The sequence below is a fragment of the Ailuropoda melanoleuca genome, chromosome 2, assembly GCF_002007445.2.
Source record: "Ailuropoda melanoleuca isolate Jingjing chromosome 2, ASM200744v2, whole genome shotgun sequence".
Taxonomy (NCBI): Eukaryota; Metazoa; Chordata; class Mammalia; order Carnivora; family Ursidae; genus Ailuropoda; species Ailuropoda melanoleuca.
The window spans coordinates 68,807,303-68,833,384 of NC_048219.1; the positions used below are offsets into that span (position 1 = coordinate 68,807,303).

General features: G+C 39.2%; 1 protein-coding gene across 1 annotated transcript in view; it reads left to right on the top strand.

Moving 5' to 3' along the window:
- Positions 1 to 309: 309 nt before the first annotated feature.
- Positions 310 to 26,082, top strand: part of PALMD (palmdelphin) — a 49,373-nt gene continuing 23,600 nt past the window's right edge. Inside the window, exons 1-3 of the mRNA XM_002920778.4 lie at positions 310 to 839; positions 17,317 to 17,397; positions 22,118 to 22,242. Coding sequence (XP_002920824.1) covers positions 795 to 839; positions 17,317 to 17,397; positions 22,118 to 22,242 — 251 coding nt within the window. The 5' untranslated portion in view covers positions 310 to 794. The remainder of the gene's footprint in view (positions 840 to 17,316; positions 17,398 to 22,117; positions 22,243 to 26,082) is intronic.

Sequence of the window (26,082 nt, forward strand, 5' to 3'; positions counted from 1 at the left end):
TGGAAATCCAAGGCAAGAAATCACCAAGGGTGGTACTTGACGGCAAAATCACACCGAGCGCTGCTTGGGGGGCCAAGCGTCACCTTCACACCTTTGATTTTTCCATGTCCTCAAGATTCCAATGTTTGAAAGCAACTGCTCAATTGGGAGGAGGAGGGAGAGGGAAGGACAACCTAGGTGAATTTACCTCTATCCTAAGGTCTAAGATACCACAGCATGTGTTATTATTGTCTGAAGCCAGTCAGAGGAAAAAAGGCAAGTGGGTGGCTTGACCCAGCCCGTCGAGGAGAGGCTCTGGCTTTGTCAGCTCAGGGGGAGGGCGCAGGACAACTTTGGACAAATACACACAGACCCGCACACACCCAGAGACGGCCGTGTGGGGCTAGAGCAGAGGCTGGTGGAACTCTCAGCTCCTGGGCTCCCCGGCCCCTGCTGGAAAAGAATGAGCTGGGTAAGGAACGGTTAACGAGAAGACGTGCCTTGCTCACTGTGCACAGTACAACAAAGAGCTGGCAGCTCCCGAAGGAAAAGGGCTGGTGCGGCTGCCGTTCAAACTTGTCAGTCAGCTCTCGCCAGCAGCCTCCGGGTCTGCCTCCCCGGCACACTCTCATTACATGTGTCTGTCTGGCCTGCTCTGTCCATCTGCTCGGAGCCGCTCCTGCCGCGTCGGGGGTTTCTGCCTTCCTCCACGGGGCGCAGGGCTTCTCTGCCACCCCGCGCCTCTCCCCAGCGAGGCTCCTGCTTTATGCTAGCTGTGGACTGCCCGCACCGTCTGCCTGCCCGTGACTTCTAGAATGGAAGAAGCCGAGCTGGTGAAGGAAAGACTTCAGGCCATCACAGTAAGTCTGCGTCCCGCTGTCACGGGTGGAGGGAGTTGCTTAGAGGAGCGACAGACACGGGGCACCCGGCCACCGAGCCCCTGGGAGTGGAAACACAGAACTGTCACCCTTCATGGTCGCGGCTCTGGTGCTCTCTTCCTCCCTGTGACCCTCTGTCATTCTCGGGCTTCGGAACCTGAGGGCAGGGCAGGGTTTTTCATTTTCGCAAAAAAAAAAAAAAAAAAAAAAAACTGCGCCGGCGTTTTAAAGAGCAGTCAGAAGCGTGGAAGGCAGGTCGGTTCACTGCCGTTCACCTTCTCAGTGCCTTAACAAGGCAGTTTCTCCTTCAACGGGTATTTGCCAGACAGGAGAGTAAAAAGCAGATCCTCAACTTAGAGACTTTTTAAAACAATGAATACACCCAAAGTGAAACTCCTTTAAAAGGGGGAGAGAGAAAGCATAAAACCAACCACTTGAAACTTTTTATTGGCAGCGTGGTAGTATGTTCCAGAGAGCCTAAAAGAACTAAAATGAATGTCGTTTTACTTAAACTCAGTATTTAACAAGAGGAAAGTATGTAAAAGCACGTATCGGATTAATTCTTAGATATCAGTTTTCAGCAGAGTCACAAACTGAGTAAGATCCTGATAAAGGAATGCAATGCGTGCAATGCAGTGGATTTGGAAAATAGCTCGTTAATACCGGGAAGGAAAATACTGCATTTTTTTATGTTTGTTCTGGGAAAGAATTGAAGCAAGAAATAAACTACTTTCCTTAAGTGATCCAGTTTTTTTTTTTTAATTTTCTAAAATCCTGTATTTGGCAGTAACCTGGAAATCTGTGGCAGTCATTTATGATTAGCTGTAATTTGTGATATAATTTTCTAAAAACTTGGAAATCCACATCCCAATTTCTCAGCATTTTCTGCCACTGAAATTAGCAGTCAGGAAGAAGTGAGTACTTTTTAAAAACTAATGCTAAATCAGGGTGGGTAGGAGGATATTATTCTCTGCTCTTCCAGTCTTGTAGCATAAATAATAATGCTAATCCAAATTTAGAATTTTTATTAAATGGATACAATGTCTTAGTTCCACCTAAAAAGGATTCAAGAAGTTGAAACATTTTCTCAGCCAATAGTAAGGAACCAGAAGTCCAGACGTCCACCAATACCATTGGCACTTTTCCACAAGACAATGTTTTTGAAATGTCTAACTTCTAATTAGTACATTTCCCTTTCTTCAGAAAACTTCACTTTGGAACTATTGTTTGTTTTATTTAGTTCTGTTCTTTTTTTTTTTTTTTTTTTTTTTTTTTTTTTTTTTTTAGTCTTTAAACTCAGCCACCGTTTCAGCTGTCAGGCTTTAAGGGACAGGAACCGGGCTCTGCTCTGTTGTTTTTGGCATGGGCTCTTTGCATTACAGCTGTTGTCTAAAGGTTACTTTATTACATTGTGTGAGTTGTGTGGGCACAAGCTCAGCCTTTGCTTATGCCTCCTGATTTACGAAACTCTACCATGTAGCTGGGGAAACACGCACCAAGCCCATTGTTCCCCGTTTTCTTTCTTGAATTGTAGCACAGCCTTACTGAAGCCCTCGTTACCTCCAGTGCACCTTAGAACTCCTACTGAAGCAGCACACGGTCTGAAGCTATGACTGCCTACAGTTATTCCGGAAGATTAGGAATTTGCACTGAGGGTTCCAAGTGCGAATAGAGGTAGAACAGGGGGTATCATGCCTTCCAAGCAGGCAAGAGAGTAAGTAGGTTCCTGAAAATACCGGTGTGTGCTTTTTCTGATTAACACACACATACACCCCTACTTTTGAATTATTCCATTAGCCTGAACATAGCCCATTAGAAGGAATTAAGCAAATCTCCAAAGATCACAAAGTAATTCTACCTTGGAAGTAATATGTTTATATGAAGGTTACAGGGGGGGAAATGGGGAGAAAAGTTTATGGGAATAAATTCATACTAGCCTCCACCTAACCAGGCAAAGCCCAGTCCCATTTGTCACAACGTAGAGGGGAAAATGGAGCAGTGGTGTGTCCATGGAAACAACACATCCACTCATCTCCTGCTAGACACCCTGGGAGATGCCAGCTTTCTCCACCCTTGCTTTACCAGGAAGCCACCTCAGCACTGCCCCATCCCCCCTGGGAAAATGAAAACATACTGTATCCAGAGAATTCGCTGGGACTGTTTCACTCTGGGAAGTACTTAAAATCTTCAAAATCTCTGACCTAAACTAAAACTCAGACACAATCTTCTCATTTTAACTGTTTTCCTCCTATTCCCTTTCACTGAAACAATGTTTGTATACTTCAGGAACAAAATCATATGCCTTTTCCAATGTACCCAAACCCAGCAACTCCCAGACTTTGTTAGGGAAAGAAAAAAAAAAAAACTTTCTATACTCAAATCTATTTGATTTTTATATTAAAATTTGTTTCTCCATTTCCTCACTGTGAAATGAGATGATCTGCACTACCGTCTTTATTCCACCTGGTTTTGAGTGTCCAAGCAGTCATTATTTCCACTGCAAAGAGCTGAAAAAACAAATATCTATGCCTATAACTTGACAGAACCAAGTGCCCATCCTCTTATTCCTCTAAAAAAACAAAACAAAACAAAAAACAACAGCAGCAAATTAAGCACAGTAAGTAGATGGAATGTGGCATTTGGGCTCTCAGATTGAAAACTAATACTGTAATTGTGTCATTCATTTCCCCTATCAGTAAATTGAATTTTAGATTGTCGGAAATCTTCCCGAAGACTCAAAGAGAATAAAGGAAAAAATTTTGAAACAATTGTTTAAGAGCCAGTAAATCAGTTTGGGTATACCAAATATGGGTTCTATTTTATTCACGTACTCTCACGTTCTTCCTTCATTACTTTGTCCATGTACCAACTCTTCCTTCACTGAATTAATCGTCAAAGTATCTCTTAGGCAAAGAGCTCAGTTTTCAGCTGTAACTCAAAAACAGGACTGCTTCAAACCGATTAGATGAAAAGTCTCTTGAGGCTCTTTTCGATTTAGTACATATTTTAACAAATAGCCAGTTTTTATACAGAAGAAGAGCTACTGACATAGACTAGTAATTTGAATTTCACTTTTAATATTACTGGGATAGATAGCACTAATATTTCCAGCATCTTCAGGAAGAGTGTGATGAAGGACTGACAGTTATCCCGACAGAACTCTCTGGAAGGAAACTTGGCCCACAGTAAAACCAGTGAAAAGACCCAGATGAATTCCCCCCAGAAAGAGAAAGGTCCCCTGAAGATTAGTAATATTCCATATGCTCTTGACATCCTCCTCCCCGAGGAGCACGTTATCTTACCTCCATTCCCGCTATGGCCTTAGAAAATACAGTTCCTAAATAAAATGGGGACACTCGGACTGGAAAACTCCTAGACCTTAAACTGGCTAGAGATCATAAAAGTAGCACTGTTTGGGGGCTGACCTCAGAAGAATTCTGAGAACGAGAATCAATTTTTCAGAGAACAGACCCAGCTGGCGAGTAAAGAGATAAGAATAAAGTGAACATTTTTATTCTCATCAAGGTTTATCTTTACTTGTTAGGAATGTGGGCTATGAACTCATTCCTTCATTCCTTTGTTCAATTAATGGTGACTGAGCACCTACTGTGCTCCAAGCCTCATGTTGTTAAATGAAAGGAAGTGAAATAAGGGGAGTCAGGAGTGGGGTGGGAGTGGGCTATGGATCACAGTGGCGTTGGCTGGATGGGCCTCATAGAGAGGGTGACATTGAAGCATAGATGTGAAGGAGGTGAGCTCTGAGACAACAGTACTAATCACAACAGCAAGCACCTGCCTAGGACTGACTCCATTTGGAAGGGAGCCATATAAAGTCCTGACACTGGAATTTGAGCAACAGAGCCAGATTTGCCAGCCAAAGCTGCTCGTGACGCAAAATAATAAGGAGCTCTCACATTTCCCCAGATTCACTCCCTATTTCTTTCCACTCCCAAAGAATTTTTTCAGACTTGTAAACATAGGAATTTGGGAGGCAGAAAATTCTTTGCATAAAACAGAAATCCACCCAATACGAAGGCCAATATTAAAGAACAAACACACACAGGTTCTAGTTATTTCTTTAGCATGCGTGGCCTGTCACCGGACACCGCACCTCATCCCATTCCTTTTTTGTCCATATCTGGGATCTTCTAGCAGTTATTAAGACAGTTTAGGGCCTCAAAGCAGGACCTGCTACATAATTTACGGGGCCAGTATACAAGGAAAATGTGGGTACCTTTGTTCAAAAAGCATTCAAAATATCAATGCGGCAACAACACAGCATTAAATGAAATGCTGGGCCCTTCTCAGCGCGGTACCAAGTATGTCTTCACAGGTCACTTGCCCAAGATACCAACCCTACTTCTATGTCCTGGGCCTGCCATATACATTTCTCCCCCGTTCATTCTGCCAGTACAGATGAGAGAGTGAAAAACGAGAACAAGCAGCCTGGAACTTTCCTAAAGGTATACCCTCCCGTGCGTTTGGATCATTGAATCATTTAGAGTTCTGAGAACTTCTTAAAATAATAATGGCTAAAAGGACACATAAGGTACCATTGTTCCAAAGTACCTCATGGTTAAGACAAAGTTACAGGAAGACCTTCTAATGTGTCCTGGGCATCTAAAGGCATTCACATAACAATGGTCCATGGAGACCCAGGAATCTCCTAAATAAAGAGGTCCTGTGCTAAGATATCCGAACAATCAAGCCTCTGCCCAATTTTCCACCGTGCCATACTGAGATTGCATGTTTCTTCCAGAGAGGGAACGGTTTCTTCAAACAAAATGTGGTGTACCGAGCTTCTTTGCCAAACATAATAGCCCACCCACCAAGGACAGCATGTGATGAGGTATAATAATTTTGATAGTTTTTAAGGAAACTGCTTTTTGATAACAGGGCGAGGTTTTTCCAGTGTGCTACGGAATGATAATGCTACTTTGCAAAGACCCCTCCTGACAAGGATCCCCAGGAAGCTTCTGAATAGTGCCGACGGTTAAAAAACAAAAGCTGCTTCTTTACAAAATTCTGACTGAAATAAATCAGAGTCTAAGCTCTGAAGTCTAACTAGACGATAAACAAGTGTAGCAGAGCTCTGGCTAAAACTCAAATAGGGCGAACGCTCCCTCATCTCGTCTCAAACTGCCTAGCTCCTCCTAAAATAAAATACAAATGTTATAACTGATTTCAGAGACAGGGATGTCACCTGGGGAAGAGAATCCCTGAAAATGGACTGCCTCCACAAGTTCCCTCACCAGGAAGCCTGTGGGATGTCCACCTTCCCGAGAAACCATAGGAGCAGTTTGAGTGAGATCTGTACTTATGTTTTTTCCCCTATAACCTACCCCAGCGACTGAGTGGATTCAGTCAAGCCCTTGGAGACATGGAACCAGGTTCTTCTCTGAAACTCTGAATGGAACTCAGAACTGGTTCCTGTCCTAAGCACCAAGTTTTCCATGTGTAATTGCGTCTGTGATTGACATAGGGGTGCAATGTATTCAAATGAGCTACAACTGCTGCTTAAAATCATCCCATGCAGCAGGTCCAGAATATAAAGGATGTCTCCTAAGTGAAGGAATTCCAAGGTTAATAATGGTAATAACAGCACCTGGAGCTGTCACAAGACACTTAGGCTTTAAAATATATATATATATAAAATATATATATATATAACTTTCACACCCATATCTCTTTGGTCCAAATATCCTATGAGTATTTACAAAAGCAGATGTTACCATCCACATTTTGTAGGCAGAAATCAAACACCCTGAAAAGTTAAGGGATTAGTTAAATAGCACAACTTGAGTCAGTTCTTCTGCTTGTCAGACTCTCTGACCGCAGCATCACAATAAATTCTAAGAAACACCAAAACCACAAACCTCACCCCATTTAGAACTTCCTCGAGTTTGAAGCGGAGCAAAGAGAAGAATCTACGGAGCTTCGGCTTCACTTAACCACATTTTCTAACCCAAACCAGCCCTTCAGCCCTCACGGTCTCCTCGCTTTCCCCAGTCCAAGGGGAGTAGAGGTGGCAAAAGAGAGAATGTCATGCCATTTCAAAAGCACTTGTAATTGCTTCAACAGGACTGGGACGGCATCGTTTCCCAGAGCATCCCATACTCTCTTTGTGACCTTCTTCCCATCCCAGTTCCATGACATGGTCTCTTCCTTCCAGCCAGGATTTCTTAAGGCAGGGACATCACTGCATCTCACACAGCTCCCCAGAACTGAGCTCAACACAGACACACAGACACACACACACACACACACACACACCATTGTGAATGAGTAAATGAATGAATGCCATCAAGCTGAAGATTTTTTTCACTGAAGACAACCACCAAGTTTACCATCACCCCTTGATTATTTGGGGGTTTATTTTGTGTTTATTCTTTATCCTTGTTTTGTTTTGTTTTGTTGCTATTCATTAGAATAAACAGGAGAGGACACACAAAGGAATAAACAAGTAGCACACAAACTGAGTTTTATTTCAGGATGTGTCAGAATTTGTTGTCAGGCTAGGAAAGACTAAAGTTACTGAATAAAACGAGGTTTAGAAAATGTGTGTTTTTTCATTCACCCCATAAGCAGTAGTGATAACCACATCCAATTTCCACGGATAACTTAAGAATGAGGGCGTTTCAGAACTAGAATGCAGAAATAATCATAGAACCAGGAGAAAACCTAGAGATTTCCCATTCTAACAGAAGACAACTTAGAGAATGTCCATATTCCCATCCTTGCTATGCCATGCTCCAAAGATGCTCACCCAGCTTCTCCTTGAATCCTTCCAACATCAGGTATATCAATACGTCACCAGTACCCTCTTCCATTTGAGACCAGCCCTCGGTGTTGAGTTCAGAATCTAGTTTCCTTAACATCCCACCCATTCATCACAACACCAGCCACTGAAGCCATACGGCTTCATTCTCTTGATTTCAATCATTGCTTATATCACAGGCTCATTCTAGACACTCTTTGAAATGTCAGTGTCACTCTTAAAATTTGGTGCTCAGAGTTGAACAGAACATTCTGACCCATACAGAGTGCTTAGTTCTATAACATCACTTGTTTGGGGAACTGTATTTCTACTGACAGGTTTGAGAAGTGATAAGGGGTGGTATAAAAAAGCATCATCTTTAGAGTTATAGAAATTTAGGTTCAATACCAATTCCAACGCTGGACCGACCCTACCATTTGGGGAAATTAATAAACTCTCTAGTCCTCAGCTTCAGTGTCTGTAAAGTTAAGAATAAGCATTAACTTGAAAGTTCAGTAGCCAGATACACAATGAATGTACAAAAATCAATAGCTTTCCGAAAAACAGTAGTCAGAAAATGTAATACGAAAACATCCCGTTCCTAATAGCTACAAAAAAAAAAAAAAACCTGTTGAAAGCTGAAAATAATCCTACTTAAGGAATGTGCAAGATTTATAGGAAAAAAACTTCTATACTTTTACACCTACTAAGGAAGGGAAATGTGTAGAATTTATGTAATGAAACTACTAAGCAATATACGTGTTTGGAGAGACACACCATTCCTCAAGGTGAAGCTCGAATACAAAAAAGTTGTCATATTTTTCCAAATTTATTTTATGTGTAATGCAATTCCAATCAAAATCCTCAAAGGAGGCATTCTTGTTCACTGCTGGTTGCAGCATGAAATTGCTAAACAGGACAGTTTGGCAATTGGTAAAAGAAAACTTAAAAATAGTTTTATCGTTTGACCTAGAATTTCATCAACAAGGAACTTATACTAAAGAAAAACAAGAGATGCACTCAAAAATGGATTCCTAAGATGTTCACAACATAGCAAAGTCATTTCTTACACTACGAAAGTGGAAGCAAGCTCAATGTCTAAAAATAGGAATTTAGCTGAGTAAATATAGTGCATATATGTATGTGTGTATACATATATAGTATAATATATATATGTGTATATTATATATAATGGGATAACATGAAGCCATTAAAAATAATTTAGAAGACTAATGATATGGCATATCACTGCATTCATGATATATTTAAAATAAGTCAGATTACTAAATATGTAAAAAATACCTCCAATTTTATATGAGCTATAGTATATCACGCAGATATAAATCATATACAACAGTACTGAACTCTGATTATCTCTGGATAATGATAATTAGTATTAGGAATGACTTCTAAAATTCTATCAGGACATGTGGGGGGGGTTGTTTGGTTGGTTGGTTGGTTGGCTTTTTTGGTTTGGTGGGGAGTAAGATGGATAAGGAATTGGTTGCATTTTCAATTTCATTTCTATAGGAATTTAACAAAATAATTCCAAAGTCCAGGTGGAAAAAAAACTACTACTAATTAAGACATTTTAGACAAATCAATAAAGTTTGAAAACTTGACCAATAAAAAATTAATTTACATCATCAACACGTTATCTAAACTGTGTAATATTAGTACAAAAGCCAACTATGCAGGTAACACGGAACCACACCCTAATGTACGTTAAAATCAGCAAATGATAAAAGTCAGTAAATGATACAATTAATAAATTTTTTTAAGTCAGTCAATAGAATCATTTGATAAAGCTTCAGGTCAGCCAAAAATTTAGAAAAAAATAATAGATCCTTAGCAGTTACCATAAACCAAATCAATTCAGCTAGATTAAAGAGGCTTTTTTAAAAGAATCTTTGGGAAACTAGAAGAAAATAGGGATGAATAATTACTGTATCTCAGATGATAAAGATTTTAAAAACATAAAAGCAATAGAGAAAAAAACACTTTCAGTACTTCTTTTTTTTTTTTAGGATTTTATTTATTTATTTGCCAGAGAGAGAGAGAAAGAGTGCACAAGCAGGGGGAGCGGCAGAGGCAGAGGGAGAAGCAGACTCCCCACTGGGCAGGAAGACTGATGTGGGACTCGATCCCAGGACCCTGGGATCATGACCTGAGCCCAAGGCAGATGCTTAACCAACTGAGCCGCCCAGGCGTCCCAACATTCAATACTTCTAAAAACACCAGAAGTAAAATTTAAAGGCAAATAAGAAAAGTATTTGCAATTACTATAACAAACAAAAGGTTACTATCCCTAATTCAAAGAGCTCTTACACATTAATAAGTAAATAATTGATAGGAAAAATACGTAGACATCAGAAACAGGCAATTTAAAAAAATAATTGATACAGATAGCCAAGAAAATTAGGAATAATATTTGACCACACTAATCTCAGAAATCTCAGTAAGACATCAAAATGAGATACTATTTGCCCTATTCAGATTGTTAAAGGATCTTTTACTTGCAATATTAAAAATTAGTAAGGGTGAGGCTACAGACACTTTTATGTAGAAATATAAGCTAAAACAACTTTTCATTGAAGTCTTTTTAGCAATCTGTATTAAGAATTTTTAGAACATCCCTACCCTTAGGTAACTAACTTCTAGGGACCTATCTTGAGGAAATAACCAGAGAGAAGTGGTCCAAAATTTACATACAAGGAACTTCATCACACAACTACTTACAGAAGCAAAAGATTCAAAATAGCGTCAGGAGCAATTAAAAAAAGGAGACTGATTAAGCAAATTATGATATTCTGAATAAAAGTTAATATTTTTAATAATAAAATTTAGTAACATGAGAAACACTCATGACAGAGTATTAAATGCAAAAGCTGGAATACAAACTGCGTATGGGCCCCCTCATGTGGTTTGCACGTGTGTTTGTGTAACGGTGCACATCTGTGGTTTGGGTATATTGAAGAAAGAATGGAATAAAATGCACCAAAACATGGCCGGTAGTTAATTCTAAAGCTGTGGGAGTATGAGAGATTTTTATATTTTTCTTTAAAGTTGTCTGGATTTTTTTAATCTTCAACAATTAACATATTCTACAAAGTTCCATAGTTTACATTTATTAAGAATAAAATTAATCATTAATTGGGGTCCAGCGTTCTTAATAGACAAGGTATTTCGATATCTTGATTTGGTTATCTTTTATTTCATTGACTCCTAAAACTAGCTGACCTGGAGCAGTTTCTAACAGTAAATCTTCCAGCACACCCTACTTCACCCTCAAAATTCTGAGTCAGAAAGTTACCATGATATGCTTATGTTTATTGGTTTATTGGGTTTAATTTTAGTGTTCTCTCTTCTTATGGGGCATTGGTTTTTTTTTTTAATGTTAAGACAATCACTTTCAACTAAATTTTTTTTTCTGTTTGAATTTATACAAATTTATGAAAAAATAAAATAAGAAACTTTGTCCAAAGCCATGCTAAAACCAAGGTATACTGAATTTCCATGATCTAGATATCTTCATTTCTCAATTTCTTCACCTACCTAATGGGAATAAATGGGTCCCCACTTCAAAGAAATTTGGGGGAAGATTAAATAAATTGATACATCTAAGTGCTTTAAGTAGTTCCTGACTCACAAAAACTTATTGGTAAATGTTAGCTATTGTTGCAACCACCATAATCTTCATCATCTGCCGATCTAGAAAAATTAAGCAAAAGAAAATAAAGTTAGTTTTATTATTTTTTTTAAACATTTTATTTATTTATTCATTCGACAGAGATAGAGACAGCCAGTGAGAGAGGGAACACAGCAGGGGAGTGGGAGAGGAAGAAGCAGGCTCATAGCGGAAGAGCCTGATGTGGGGCTCGATCCCATAACGCCAGGATCACGCCCTGAGCCGAAGGCAGACGCTTAACCACTGTGCCACCCAGGTGCCCCTAAAGTTAGTTTTAAATGCTTCATTTTTAATAATCGAATGTATCTCTTCGACATTGCTTGTCTAAATACAACATTGTTTAATAATTCATTCTACGACTTTGCTAGGGATTAACCAGTAAGTTCACCAGTCTTTAAATATTTATAATTCCCCTTTGTCCCTCTTCCAAAAATTGGGGCATTTGCTACTGTCAGTCTTCGGACACCTCTTCTCCCAAGATCCCGGGTTACTCGACAATAATTTTCTGTTATGTTGGCGCACCTGGGTGGCTCAGTCGTTGAGCATCAGACTCTTGATTTCGGCTCAGATCATGATCACGGGGTTGTGAGATCAAGCTCCACATGGGGCTCTGTGCTGGGTGTGGAACTTGCTTGAGATTCTCTCTCTTGCTCTGCCTCTCCCCGCTCACTCTCTCTCTAATAATAAGAAGAAGAAGAACAATAATTTTGTCATGTCTATAAATTTTTCTACTCCCTGAAATGAAACCCGTCAGAGTCTACGCGGCTCTATCTTCAGTGCTCTATCTCTTCTTGTGCTTCAATTTTCCTTTAAGCTTATTTGCTCTACCCTCTCCAGGTTTAAGATTATCTCCTTAATCAAAAATGTGGAAGCAAAATAGAAATGGAATTTTCTATTTTCGTCATGTTGCTCTTATACTATGTATCTCAGCAGTAGTCCAATGACTGCCTTTACCTTTTTGCTCTCACTATAACTTAAGTGTATATAATTATTTATACACTCATGCCTTGTGTGCCCTCAATGTTTTTCACATGCTTCTCATCTTCACGTCACCCCAGATTTTGTTTACCTTTATTCACAGTATTACAAATAAGTACCACTTGCTAATCTTCATTTTTGGTTTCATGAGTTCATTGGAGAGCTCCCAGTGATACCAAACTATTTGGTCTGTTTTGCTTATAGTAGCACTCTTCTCTTCTTACCTGAGATCATTTGTAACTGTGTAGCCATGTTTCCACTTGTAAATTGCCCAGGCTTTGTGGTCTATCTTCCCTCTTGAAATGCTTGTCCCTTTTTCAAGAACTTTTTTAAAGAAGCTTTCAAGAATTTTAGAAATCTAAGTTTCAATGAAATCTAGTAAACCTCTAACTATGCTCAGGATTCTTTTCAAGGAATGTTGTGTTATCACATCCCGTTCTTTCCAGGTTACCGTTATCTGCACATTACCAAGAAGTTCTGCATTGTTAGTAGTACTTAGATCCAAATAAGCAGCTTCTATTATTGTCCTTTGGAGACCTTGAGCAATGAAAATGTCAGCAAAGCTAGTCATGAAATTGTAAGATACTCAGCTTCGAGCAGAATGAATCTGAAGCCATTTGACTAATTGAATTAGCAGAATTTGCCAAGTTCTATTATAATTTCTGTTTGACCGCAAAATAAAATTCCATATGGTTTCCCTTCCTCTTATACTCCTTCAGTGTAGGTGCTTCATGAAGGATCTGTCTTTAGTTCTCCTTCTCTTTTCATAAATATGTCTCCTGTCATGCTCTGACCCTCTTCAGACTTTGGCTATCCCTTCTAAAACTCCCACATCTCTAGCTCTGGCCCCTCATCTCTCTCTTCAACCAATGTTTCAACTGCCCACCAGATAACTCTACCTGGTTGTCCCAAAGACACCTCAAACTTGGTGTGAATCCACCATCTCCCCTACCAAACTCTTTTCCTTCTCCTGAATATCTTGCGTCTGTCGGCAATTCTGCTCTACCTAGGCGTAAAGGCCTTGTACTCACATTTGACCCTTTCTTCTCCTGCATCCATATGTCACCAGTTGCCGAGTCCCACCAACTTTAACTCTTTGATATCTCTGACATCCACACCTTCTCCTACCTCTTGCTCAAGCTCTTCTGGTCTTATGTATGAGTCATAGCCTAACTGATGATCCCCATTCATGTGCTCCTCCTTCAACCCTACTACACAATTAAGCTAGATTAAACTTCTTAAAACATGGTTTTAACTCTATGAATCCTCTCCTTCTGAATACTTTTCATTGCTTTCTATCAATACGTAAGTAAATACCAAACCCCTTAACCTGCCATTCAGTATTTTCTATTGAGGACTTATCCTCATCCTCTTATCCTTATTTTATTTCCCACTACTCATATGACAACTTAGATTCCAGAATTGCTGTTCTATACAATGTACCAATTTTCTACTTCCAGGCCTTTGCTCACATTGAGTCCTTGACTTGAAGGCCCTTTCTCCCCACCGCCCTCCTCCCCAGCAACGATCCAACATACTCATCTCAAATGCTACATCAGAGCCTCCTCCAACCACATCAGCTAGAAATATCTGCTCCCTATCTCCCCTCAACTCTCACAGAACCTTCCCTTGTGCCTCAGGAATGTCATTTCTCACTTTATTTCTTAGACTATATAGTTACTTGGATGAATGATTTTTTTTTTCTTTGTGAGAGTGCAAGTTTCTTGATGAAAGTGTCTACTTCTGAATGATTTTCAAATATTGCACAACTTTTAACATCACCTTGAACACAGTGTTTGTACATAAGTAACCCAATATCGGACAAATTAATCATTAAATAACTCAGGATCAATCCTGCCTTCTTTACAGATTCAGACATTCTGGAATATTAGCTCCTTGTTAATCTATAATATCTCTAAAATAGTCACACCCCTAAATTTTGTGCTTATTTTTATCAAGTATGTGATTTCAATAATACAGGATCATGGATGGTCACAATAGCTTTCTAGTTGCACAAGATACATAAACTAATTTTCAGCATAATCAAGAGGTAGCCTTATACAGAATTGAAATTTGTGGGTGCCAACTGCTAAAATATTCTAAGTCAGGCAGCTAAAAATCTATCTAGGCAACTGTTCATTAAACATACGTCTTTCTTAGTTGAACATTTAAAAAGTGAACATCAGTATAAGTTATTCATAAGAGTTAACATTAATAAATATCTGATGTGCCAGGTTATAACAGGTGTCTCTAGAGACAATGAAACTCCTGGGAAAATTTTGGGAAGCAGATGGCATTTCACATCTATTTGTCCCATGATCATTTGGGAAGGAATTAGTACACTGTGGTAACTTTGGGTACACTAGCAATAGAGCGAGATATGCAACTTAAGGTTGCCTTATTTATTTTGCCTTAAAAAAATTAAATTAGTGCCATCTTATTTTTCAGTAATTCTTGTAAGTTCCTATGAAAGTTGGCAAAAGGAAAATAACTTGCTGTTGAATATTCTATGAGGAAAAAGTGCTTCTATCTTTAAACAGAATCATGCCTATAACATATAAATTATCTTCTTAATTTCCTAGACTGACATAAGGAAAGCATCACATTACCTCTGAGAGACAAAACACTGGTATTCCTTAGCAACCCTCTATAAGCCTCGTGTTGCCAAAACACTGCAGACGCCCTGCCTCTACCCACACAGCTTTCCTTCCCTTATTACTAACCCCAGGATGAAACGAGCCCAAACTAGCTATCGACAGGGGTGGGGAAGCCTTGCTGGGCTCAGCACTTATGGCACTCCTCACCGGAGGCGAGAGGTGGGTGATTACACACCAACACTAAATACGGAATGAAGAATGGGCTCCCTTCTAATGAGAGGCCCCACTCTTATTGCCGGCCAGAATTGGCCACAGTTCTTCATGATAGAGAGGGCAGTGAGGGAAGTTGTAAGAAGCTGGACTAATTTCTCACTCAGAAAAATGGTGTCATGAGTTGGCTAAGAGTGTGGAGGCTGAAGTTAAATGGCCTGGGTTCAAACCCTGGTTCTGCCACTTATTAGTTGTGAGAGCTCAGATTAATTAGTTAATTAGTTAGTTACACTTACATTTCCTCTCTTAAGATGAAAATTATCGCAATATCTTTGTTATTATGATGAGTCAATGAAATAGTGCCTATAAAATACTTCCCAAATTTTTGGCGTAATACATTTAAAATATTACTATTTGCTCAATTACAGCCTCTAGATAGAATGGAGAATTGACTCACAGGTTATCAGAGTTTTTGTTCTTAAAGACCAGATTTAGGGGCACCTGGGTGGCTCAGTCGTTAAGCGTCTACCTTCGGCTCAGGGCGTGATCCTGGATCCCTGGGATCGAGCCCCACATCGGGCTCCTCTGCTGGAGCCTGCTTCTTCCTCTCCCACTCCCCCTGCTTGTGTTCCTCTCTAGCTGGCTGTCTCTCTCTCTGTCAAATAAATAAATAAAATCTTAAAAAAAAAGACCAGATTTGATCCAAAGAAGCGATACTGAAGACCACGCTTGTTGCCTAGCTAATGTTTTTGTTTTGTTTTGTTTTGTTTTGTTTTGAAATAGCTTCTTATGAAATTTACAAAGTGGGTACTGATGAAGTCACATATTCTTCTAACACACAAAGGAAAACATGACGTAAAGTTGGAGAGCAACCTGTTGTTTTTCTTCAACAAATGTACCTGAACTTACACATTAAAAAAAGAGTTTTTATCTTCAAAAGAGTCACATCAGGAAGCCATGCACTTATTTCAACAATGCTGCCAAGTATTTTTGGAACTCTTCCTTCTAAATTACCTTCTGAGCCTGCTTCAAATTCTTTGAGTTGTCTTCACTGGCAACAAATTGTTATACTTTGGAACTTTTCAATTTTGAAAACAGATTTAAAATCCACTCTTAGAAAAGAGATGGAGGATAATGTCACCTCTGGTCAAAAAATAAGGAAAGAAGGGCCTTTTTGCGTAGCTTGTAAAATGCCTCAAACAATTCCAGAGAGGGACTCTCTCAAACATTACAGCTTATGGAAGCATTACCAGAATTAGTGTGCTACTTTCTGTGATTAGCAGATTATGCCTTATTCACTTAACTTTATTAAACGAATACTAACAGAGTACTATGCGTCAAAGACTGTCGTAGGAAATTTGACATACATTTCATGCCCAAATCTTATGCGGTAGATTCTCTTATTATCCCCATATTTCACATGAGGTAATTGAGGCACAGAAAAGTTAAGGATTTTGTCCAAGGACACAGAAGTAGTAAATGGCAGAGCCAGAAATCAAACGGAGGTTATATAGTACATACGCTGTATTTTCTAAAAATTACAACCCCTGGGCATTAACAGTTATGCTTCCTGGGTTTTTTGAGGTAATGCAATTTAAACCTGGTGAAAGAGATTCTATCTCCTCATGAATTTTTTTGAACTACAGCTAAAAGCCCTCTTACTGTTAACAAGCATTATCTGAACCCTTGTTTCTCTATCTTCACACAGCAAGTTATACAAAGAGGAAACACTCCCGCTTTCTAGCTTCCTAGTTTTTGAATGCTCTGTAGGCTAGCTATCTGTTTTCCCACATAAGCAGACCTTTTACCCAGCAGTTTCTTCAGCCCTGTGCCAGGAGCAGTCTTTCTCCTCACAGGGTTTCCTCAGGCCTGTTTCAAAACTCCCTCCTTAAAATTCACTTTTTGCATTGCATCACTCAGTAGCTCAATCTTGCTAGATTAGTGAGGAAGATTTTCTTAAAGGGGAGGAGAGGAGAGTGGAGAAGGAAAGACATTAAAATATTTTCAAGTTCTCTTTGAAAAAGCACCTTCTATCGTTTTCCATCAGCAAAATGCTTTGAGTGTCTCACTTTGCCCCCCCTTCGCTTTGAAATATGAGTTTCCAAAGCAGCTTTCTACCAATGCCAAGAGCGTGCCGCTGGCCAGCCATTCCGTAATGACGACAGCCCCAAGGAAACATATTTAAGCAAATTGACAAAATAGATTATGCTGGAACTTCTTTTATTTCAGGACAAAAGAAAAATACAGGAAGAAATCTCACAGAAGCGTCTGAAAATAGAGGAAGAAAAACTAAAGCACCAGCATCTGAAGGTAATTTAGGATTTTAATTTCATTTCAATGATTTTGTATTCAAATATCTTAATGGCACTCAAAATCTCTATAGTAAAGATGCTTTAGGAAGGAAAAATTTCAGCATAGTTCTACTAATAACCATAGGGGAGGGCCAAGAAGCTAGTAATATTTGCATCAGAGATTAATATCTTCTGGTAAACATGTAGAAAACACGCTTTTATTACTTTTATCCTTTATTACTGAATTTCCTCATTTTCTTGGGTAATCTTAAGAATTCAGCCTTGATAATTTTGGCCCCCGAACACAGTCTTGCTTAACATCCCTCAGGACCGATCCAGCTAGGAAGTCCCTTTTGAAATCAGTGAAAGGCCAGCCTTCCCCCAGGGGGTAAGCAACAGACACTGTCTGGCCTGGTCAAGGATGCTTGTATTTAAAAGCTCAGTGCAATGAATCCAATATTGTTTGAGTATGTTTTGGGTTTTTTTTTTTCTTTTGCTTTGTTTTGTTTTGACAAACCATGAGATCATCACCAGGAATAAACCTCCATTTTTTAAATCAGACTTTACATCTTCCATGGGTGTGGTCATTTTGTAATTAAAACACACTGAGTTTCAACGTTTTATTACGTAGCTTAGCCACAGGATGCAACCAAACGACAAACAGGAGCTCCTTGTGAACAGACCCAAGCAGGAAGCTACTTCTCTGGCAGGGTTTAATGAATAGGTTTAATGAATCCCTCAGTGAGACAATGCCACACACTCTTGGGGTCTACGCACTTAAGTAAACTTGCCGAATTCAGCTACATCCAGCTTTCTGATGGATCAAGTAACCACCTCTGAAAAGAAACATAATTTAAGATTCCAATTAGCCTCAGTTCTCTGGATTCTGTTTGCTTCTTTGTTCCTATATAAGTTGACATTTCCAATGTTTGATGGATAATTTCAAAGTATAGCTAGCCTGCTATCCTTGCCATGTGTCACATTGAATTTACACGAGTGGTAGCGATAGCCAAGAAATGCAGTGTGTATAACCAGAAAAATCAATGAAATTAAAACAAATTTTACCAAGTTATTTTAGTGAAACTCAAATCAAAAGGCAAGTCCACAATAATTTTTGAGCTAAGCCATTTCTAACTCCATCACCAGTACTCATTCTGTCTCTCAATCTCTTTCTCTCCCTCTTTCTCTCTCATACAAATACACACACAATTTGAATTTCTCAATAGACTAATGACTGCTTCTGAGTAAATGGACAGCTCTCTCGCATTCAGCAATCCATACCCATCCTTGCCAAGTGGGTAACCAAACAACAGTAGAGCTCATAGTAGGAGAAAGGGTTAAATATCCCGAGTTCATTCTAGGAAGCAAGTTTGACATAAGAAAACTCTGACTCCGACTCCCTGAAAAGTCCATTTCTGAGGTGACGTCTCTTTTCAATACTTGCCAAAACCAGTCCAAAAAGTCATACATGATCTTCCTTATAAGTTTGCTTTCTGGAACCCAGGAGACTGTCTAATCCAATCCAATCAGAACATTTATCATGCTTTGGATTGCCAAACACCGTTGTGCAGATTGTATACTGCACAAAGATACATGAGAAAGGGGTATTAAAACCCTGCCCACACTCCCTTGGAACTGTGCATGCTAGCATAGCGCTGCTTCTGTCTGAAGGACGACAGTTTTTCTCTGCACAAACATGCTATCTATCCATCTTCCCAAGCAGTGCACTGACCCAAAGGCTTGGGGGCGAGAAATAGCACTTTTTCCTGATTTTCATATTAATGCCATACAGACTAGCAGTGCCCAGAGGACTGTAGCCATTCTGCCTGCAACCTATTGGGGAACTCAGGATTAAATAAATAATTAGGACAAGCTAAAAGATTATTTTTTTAATTTAAATAAGAGGATATGGAGTAACTCTTTAATCTGAGGTGGTCAAAACAGGTCTGTTAAAGGTGTGGGATTTAAGCTGAGTCTTAACTGGTAAATAGGATTTATATAGGTGTATATAGGGCCTTAAAGTCAAAAAAAATTATTTATTAATTACCTATTATGTGTAAGGTACCAAGCAGGGCACTAAAAATACACAATAAAGTTTGACCTGTGTCCTTAAAACACTGACCTATGTCCTTAAAACACTGACCCAGAACCTTACGATGACACATACACTGTGTGCAAGGCACAAACTGCAAACGAAACACAGAGGAAAGAATGGCTGTTTGAGTCGTGTTTTGCAGAAAATGGTTGGCTGTACCAAATAGCAACCAGGCACCATTACAAGTGTGGCTCAGAAATGTGCGGAACTATTTTTTTAAAGATTTATTTATTTATTTGAGAAAGAGAGAGCAGAGCAGGAGGGGCAGAGGGAGAGGGAGAGAGAGTCTCAAGCAGACTCCCCGCTGAGCACAGAATCCCACGCAGGGCTCTATCCCAGGACCCTGAGATCACGACCTGAGCCAAAACCAAGAGTCAACTGCGCCTCCCAGGTGCCCCAGGAGTATTTTTAAAATTGATTCTACAATACGCTCAACAGGGAATGTGCTTCTCCCTCTGACCCTCCCCCCCTTCTGATGCTCTCTGTCTCACTCTCAAATAAGTTGTTACAGTGTATAACTGTTTCGTATCATTTTAATTGCACATCTGAATTATGTATTTTATATTCAGAGGCAAAGAGTTAATTCACAAATTCATTTTTTTCATTTTACCTCTGGCAAAGAGTTCTTTGCCAGAAGTAAATGACAATTTGTGAGTTATGAACAAATTTTATGAGGCTAAAATTAAAATTATTCTTATTCCTAACCAGACTATGAACCAAGACAGTAGCCCCAAGTTCACATAGTCACATCACAAGAACTATTCTCTGCTCTCTGTAATTCAGCAACATAAGACCATCCCATCTAAATGCTTCTTATAGTGACATGTATATAAATGACTGAAACTGTCCTCGTAGGTGGTTTGTAAGGGCTATAATTTACTTTAATAGGTGTCCTCTGTCTTCTTTACTATGCATTAGCTATCATCACATTCCATCAAATAAAATAAATTAAAATTAAGGTAAATTCTTAAAATGATAGTACACTAAGATTTTCTTGCATCTTTGATCTCAAAAGATAAATCTTGAGCTTTATTAATAACATCAAACTGTGTCTGTGAGAGAACATTTTTACAAACTGCCAAACAGCTATAATTAAGGGTTAAGATAACACTGAGGGAAAGAATTTCTGGCTATAAACTTCTCTTATGGGGTGTGTTGTCCACATGCAATTGCTTGAAACTCCGAAAAGGCCAACACAAATACGATGATCTGGGACAAGGCTGTTACTCAATTTAGTGGTTTTCAAACTGTGTTCTGTGCATCGACCGGCTGCCAGGCCCCCTCACTGCTTCAACGAGAGCAATCCAGGTTTTATCAGTCCTACAAAGTATAATTCCATATAATATATATTCGTAATCAATGTAATGTTTCTTATTGGTTTGAAAACCGTTGTCTTACTTAAAATAACCATCATTTGGTAATTACCTAGCACAATCAACCTTATTTAAATTTTGTTTAAAATTCAAAGGTATTTATATTCCAGTAGTAATTAATCCTATCATCCTTTTAAAAAAGACAGAAGTTCTCTTTACTTGCTCTTATTTTAATTGTGGTGTCAGAGAAAGAAGTTTCAAAAAATACTAAGTTCCCATTCTTCTCTCCTCACAATTTTAGACACAGTGAATGCCCTATAAGTAATTTTTGAACAAATAATTTACATAGGTAGATTAGATATATAGGGAGAAAAGTTTTCTTCAGGAGGAAAAGGAGAAACTCAAACTCTTTGGAAATAATGTCTAAAAGTTGCTATGTAAGACAGGGGTGGGATGTCAGCTAAGTTTTCTCCAAAATTTACACTTCTCTCATTTACTTTAAGTCTTCATAGGCTCAAAGTCCAGGATTGTTATTCTTTCATGCAAATTCAAGATTTTTTTCCATGTGATAGAACATAAATATTTTTTGTTTTGTTAAAGTCGACAAAAATTCCACTCATTAGTATTTAGACAGATCAGTGAATTTAGTGCCTCATGTTATTGGAACAAGTAATTTGTGTTAAACTTAGGTATCTGAACCAGGGAGGTTCTCAGAAGAAAGAAGGGTATTGGGTAAGCAAAGTCATAAATGCTGACCACACCACTTAAGACTAATATTGGACTAGTTTAAGATACAATAGCAATCTCCTGTTTTGCCCCCCATTTCAAGTCATCCCACAAAAAACTTTTTAGAGTGTTCATTGTACAGTCTCATTGAGATGAATAAAAAAATGGTTTCAAGGAGCCTTTTACTTCAAAGACACAAGATGTACAACCATTAACCAAATAAATAATAGTGAGGTCCCCGTACAACTGCGAGATATACGGTGTCCGTATACAGACAGTACTGCGTGATTCTGATGAAAGAGAATTCGCTGAGGGCGAGGATGGGGCTGTGGAGGGTATGGAGGGAGGATGGAGATTTTCACAGAGAAGGAGGACCTGAACTAGAACTTAAAGAATAAATAGGATTTAGACACATAAAACTGGCTTTGGAAGGAGGGTCACAAAGGGTGCAATGAAGGAAGACACCAGATTAATTCAGTCAAGGCAGTGAGAAAAAATAATTTCTCTTTACACTGTCCACTATTAAAATTCATAAGATTTCAAAGAAGCCAGATTTTGGAAATTATTGACTGATTTAAGACCAACTTTATGTTTCCTGATATCAGAAAAAGGCCTTAAGGGAGAAATGGCTTCTCGATGGAGTCAGCAGCGGAAAAGAACAAGAAGAGATGAAGAAGCAAAATCAACAAGACCAGCACCAGATCCAGGTTCTAGAACAAAGTATCCTCAGGTATGGCCCTCACTGACATACTCCACAGCTTCTTTTATTTTGACTTTGCCCCACGTTGTATGCATAAGAGCCATCCTTATGTTTAGGGACATAGTCAGATCTTCCACTTAGATTTTTAATAAAGACCAAGGCAACACAAGAAGGCAATAGAAATTTCACTATAAATATCCCTGACACATAGCAACACAAGATTTATTTTTTAAATACACATTAGTGCTTTACCCAAAGCTCTCCAAGCCTATTTCCTCATCTATAAAATGGTAGTAACAATATCTTACAGTTGTTGAGCAAATAAAAAAATATGTATTTTGTATATTGTAGCTAAACTACTGACATCTACCTGGCACATAATGGGTGATCAAAAAACAGTCCTTCTTCACAGTCCCAACCCCCACTCTCACCTTAGGACACAACAACTCTATGGGTGTGTTTACACTGTCCCTCCGTCATGACTTTCCCAGGCTCTCCCCAGTCACAACCATACTTTGGAAGAGAAGACACTGTAGGAACACCTCACTAGCATTTCCTTTCTTCTACTTCCCTAATTATTTGGTCACAGGTGTTGACCTCATTTTTCGATGTCCTTCCCTGCCCATCACACACAATCAGTCCCGAGTCAGCAACTTGTGACATAACAAGGAAAGTTTTTAAATTGCCTTGGCTTAAAATGAGGTGATGAACATGAAAAAAAAAATTGAAAAGCTGGAATAGAAGATGGGGTTATTAGTATTATCACAAAATATAGATAGCATGGAAGAAAGAGATGTGGGAAATGTCAGAATCATTTTCTAACCTATGTGTGGAAAAAAGATGGGATTTCTTGTGGTATAATAATGACAATTTAAAATCTGTGGATCTTTGAAACATAGGTAGCTTTCAAAATCTCACTCACTGCAAATTTGTTCTCTTTAGTGAGAACTATAGGAAAGACCTGGAAGGTGAAAATATCCCGTAGCTGTACGAACACATTCTGTCCATCCTCACCATGCTATATGGACAGATTGCATTAGGCTTCAAATCAACAACATGGAGAAAAAGCTTCCTTTTTAAACTGATTCTCATTTTACTTGCCTAATTTCATACACTTGTATATTTAAGAGCTAAAGTCATTGACTACCCATTCTTATTGAATTATTTTTTAAATTAACAATTCTTAAAAAGTTATATTGTAATCATTGAAATGTTTACATTTATGAACCCTTCAGTTGCTTGCTCAAAGATGTGAAGGGCTTCTGAATGGTAGATAACAAATACTTAAAAATAACTCAATAAATCAACTCTACAGTTTGGAAAACTTGATCTTTCGTAAGGCGTCCCTTAGCAAGAGCTTCTTACCAAAGTCTGGCTTAGCTGATGATTACTTTCTCGTCATCAACACAGAACCCTTATCTCCGAAGGAGTTCTGAATTTAATCCCCGCATATCCTGTGCTCGGCAGACACCTCCATGCTTCCCTTCAGAACCCCCTGGTTAAGAGTCTTTGCCCTTACTGAACACCTACAATTTTCTCTGCACTCGATGATCATTGAAGTGGCTACATAGACTCAGACTCCATTAACAAGTTTGAGCAGCATTGAAAGTAATCCCAGAGAATTTACTAGGGTTCTACTGATTGCTTTCGACCTTGCCTGAATGCTCTGAGAAGCACATAAGCTTCTAGTAGTATTGACCGTGGCTTGCCTAGCTAGAGTCCCTATCTGACCAAAAAAAAAAAAAAGAGGAGGAGCAGGAAGAAGTAAAGAAACCATATTTATCAGCCATATTACCCGCCAGGTACTTTACATATATCATCCCATTTAATCTTCAGAACCTTGTGACACAGTGTTGAAGAATTCACACAAGTAGGAAGTGGTGGATCAGAAACTCACACATTTGGCCACCGGATGTTGTCTATACAGTGACAGCACACAGCATTGCAGACCACACACCATGGTCTGAAGAGCTATTCTGTCTAACAGGAAGTCTTTAAAGCATGTTCTGTCCCTTGGTTCTCCTTCCTCCAAACAGCTCCTACCACACTCCGGATGTTCTTCCGTGTCGCTCTAGCGTCTGTATTACACTACCGCTTCCGTATCTATACATTACCCAATGTCTGCCATCTTATTACGACTTACTAAGGCTTGACTTTTCTTTCATTTTTTGTTTTAATTGAAATGTAGTTGACCTATAATATTATATCAGTTTCAAGTGTACAGCGTCGTGATTCAACAGCTCTATACATTACACAATGCTCACTGCGGTAAGTGTAGTCACCATCTATCACCAGACGATGTTATTACAGTTATTGACTGGATGCCCTGTGCGGGGCTTTTCATTCCTGTGACTTCCCTACAACTTTGTTTTCGATCTTCAGGATGTCATTAGCCATCAGGTCTCCTTTATTAACACCAAATGATGTTAAGCCCCAAGTACAAATAATAATGACAGGAATGGTTCGTTTTTAAATGACCTTGTACAATTTGCAAAGCACTTGCACCTGCATTAAGCCATTTAATTCTCACAGCAATCCGAGAAAGATAGCACTGACACCTCCGTGGCAGAGATGACAGAAGAGGCTCGGAGAGGATAAGGGACTTAATTAAGGTCACAGAGTCATTAAAGAATAAACTTGGGCCTCAAAGCAAGTCAGGTTCGGTGCTCTTCCACTCTAAAACTAAAAGAGTGCTGTGGGTGTAAATGTTCTGGAAATGGTAAAACACTCACACCTCATAACAAATTGCTTTGTTTAAGGAATGGTCCCAAAAAGACATATTTGCAAAGAGTTAGAAAAGAATTTGCACCGCTGGGACCCACGTAGGCATGTTTATCTGGTTAAAAATGGGCAGGGAACAGAATGTTCCGAAGCAACATAGGGAGACACAAAATATCCGTGCCTTGCCTGCAGCCTCCGCGGCTGCCCAGCGTTATAGAAATGATGTTGCCAAAGCAGCTTTACCTGATAACTGAACGCTTTCTTCTCAGATATTTCTAAAGAGGCTAAACAATCAGGTGTGTGTTTTTAAAATCAATCTTTCTCCAAAACAACTACCCCAGTCCCTCAGCTTTTCTTACCAGCTACACAGAGTACATTTTCCTGTCAGCTCCAAGAAGCAACTAAGTCAACGGACGGCCATTGAACCCGGCAGAGCCAGCCTCCTGCCCTAAGCCCAGAAAGTGTCCCAAAGCCTGAATGTGGTTTATCGCTTGACTTAGGTGACGGTTCAAGGGTGACATTTGCCATCTGCCAGGCCTCTCAGCTACAGGATAAGCTTCTAATGGGAACATCAAAATAGAAACGGTGCTATTACCTCAGAGTGTGTAGCAGGGTCAGGCTGCCCCCGGAGTTTTCATTCCCACTACTTCGTCCACGGTCTTGTGAGGTAAAGTGAAAGAGTGTGGCCTTTGGCCTTCAAATCCCTGTTCTGCTAACCATAGTGCGAAGAAGCTCAGACGAGTTCTTTCATCTCTTTGGGCCTCAGTTTCCTGGCCAGTAATAGTGGGACAATTAGAGGAACTTCTCGGGACTTTATGAGTAAAGCAGCTTCCGGAGTGCCTGACACATGGTAGGTGTTCAAAAAATGTTAGATCTTATTCCTCATTAGGAGTCAAAAATAATTAAAAGATGGGGATGTTTATCTTTTGGCCAAGATCTCTCATTTCTTTATGCCACTACAAAGAATCTTTTTCTTTGAGTAAACTGAAGTTACCACCCAACCGGGATTCCTTCCATTCAGAAATAATTGATGGGTTTTCTTTATGGCTTGAAGACCGTGATGCTAACACCAGCAGTTAATTTTTATACAGGATGTGTTATAGACCAGGCGCCGTGTTAAGCACTTCATGTAGATTATTTCACTGAATT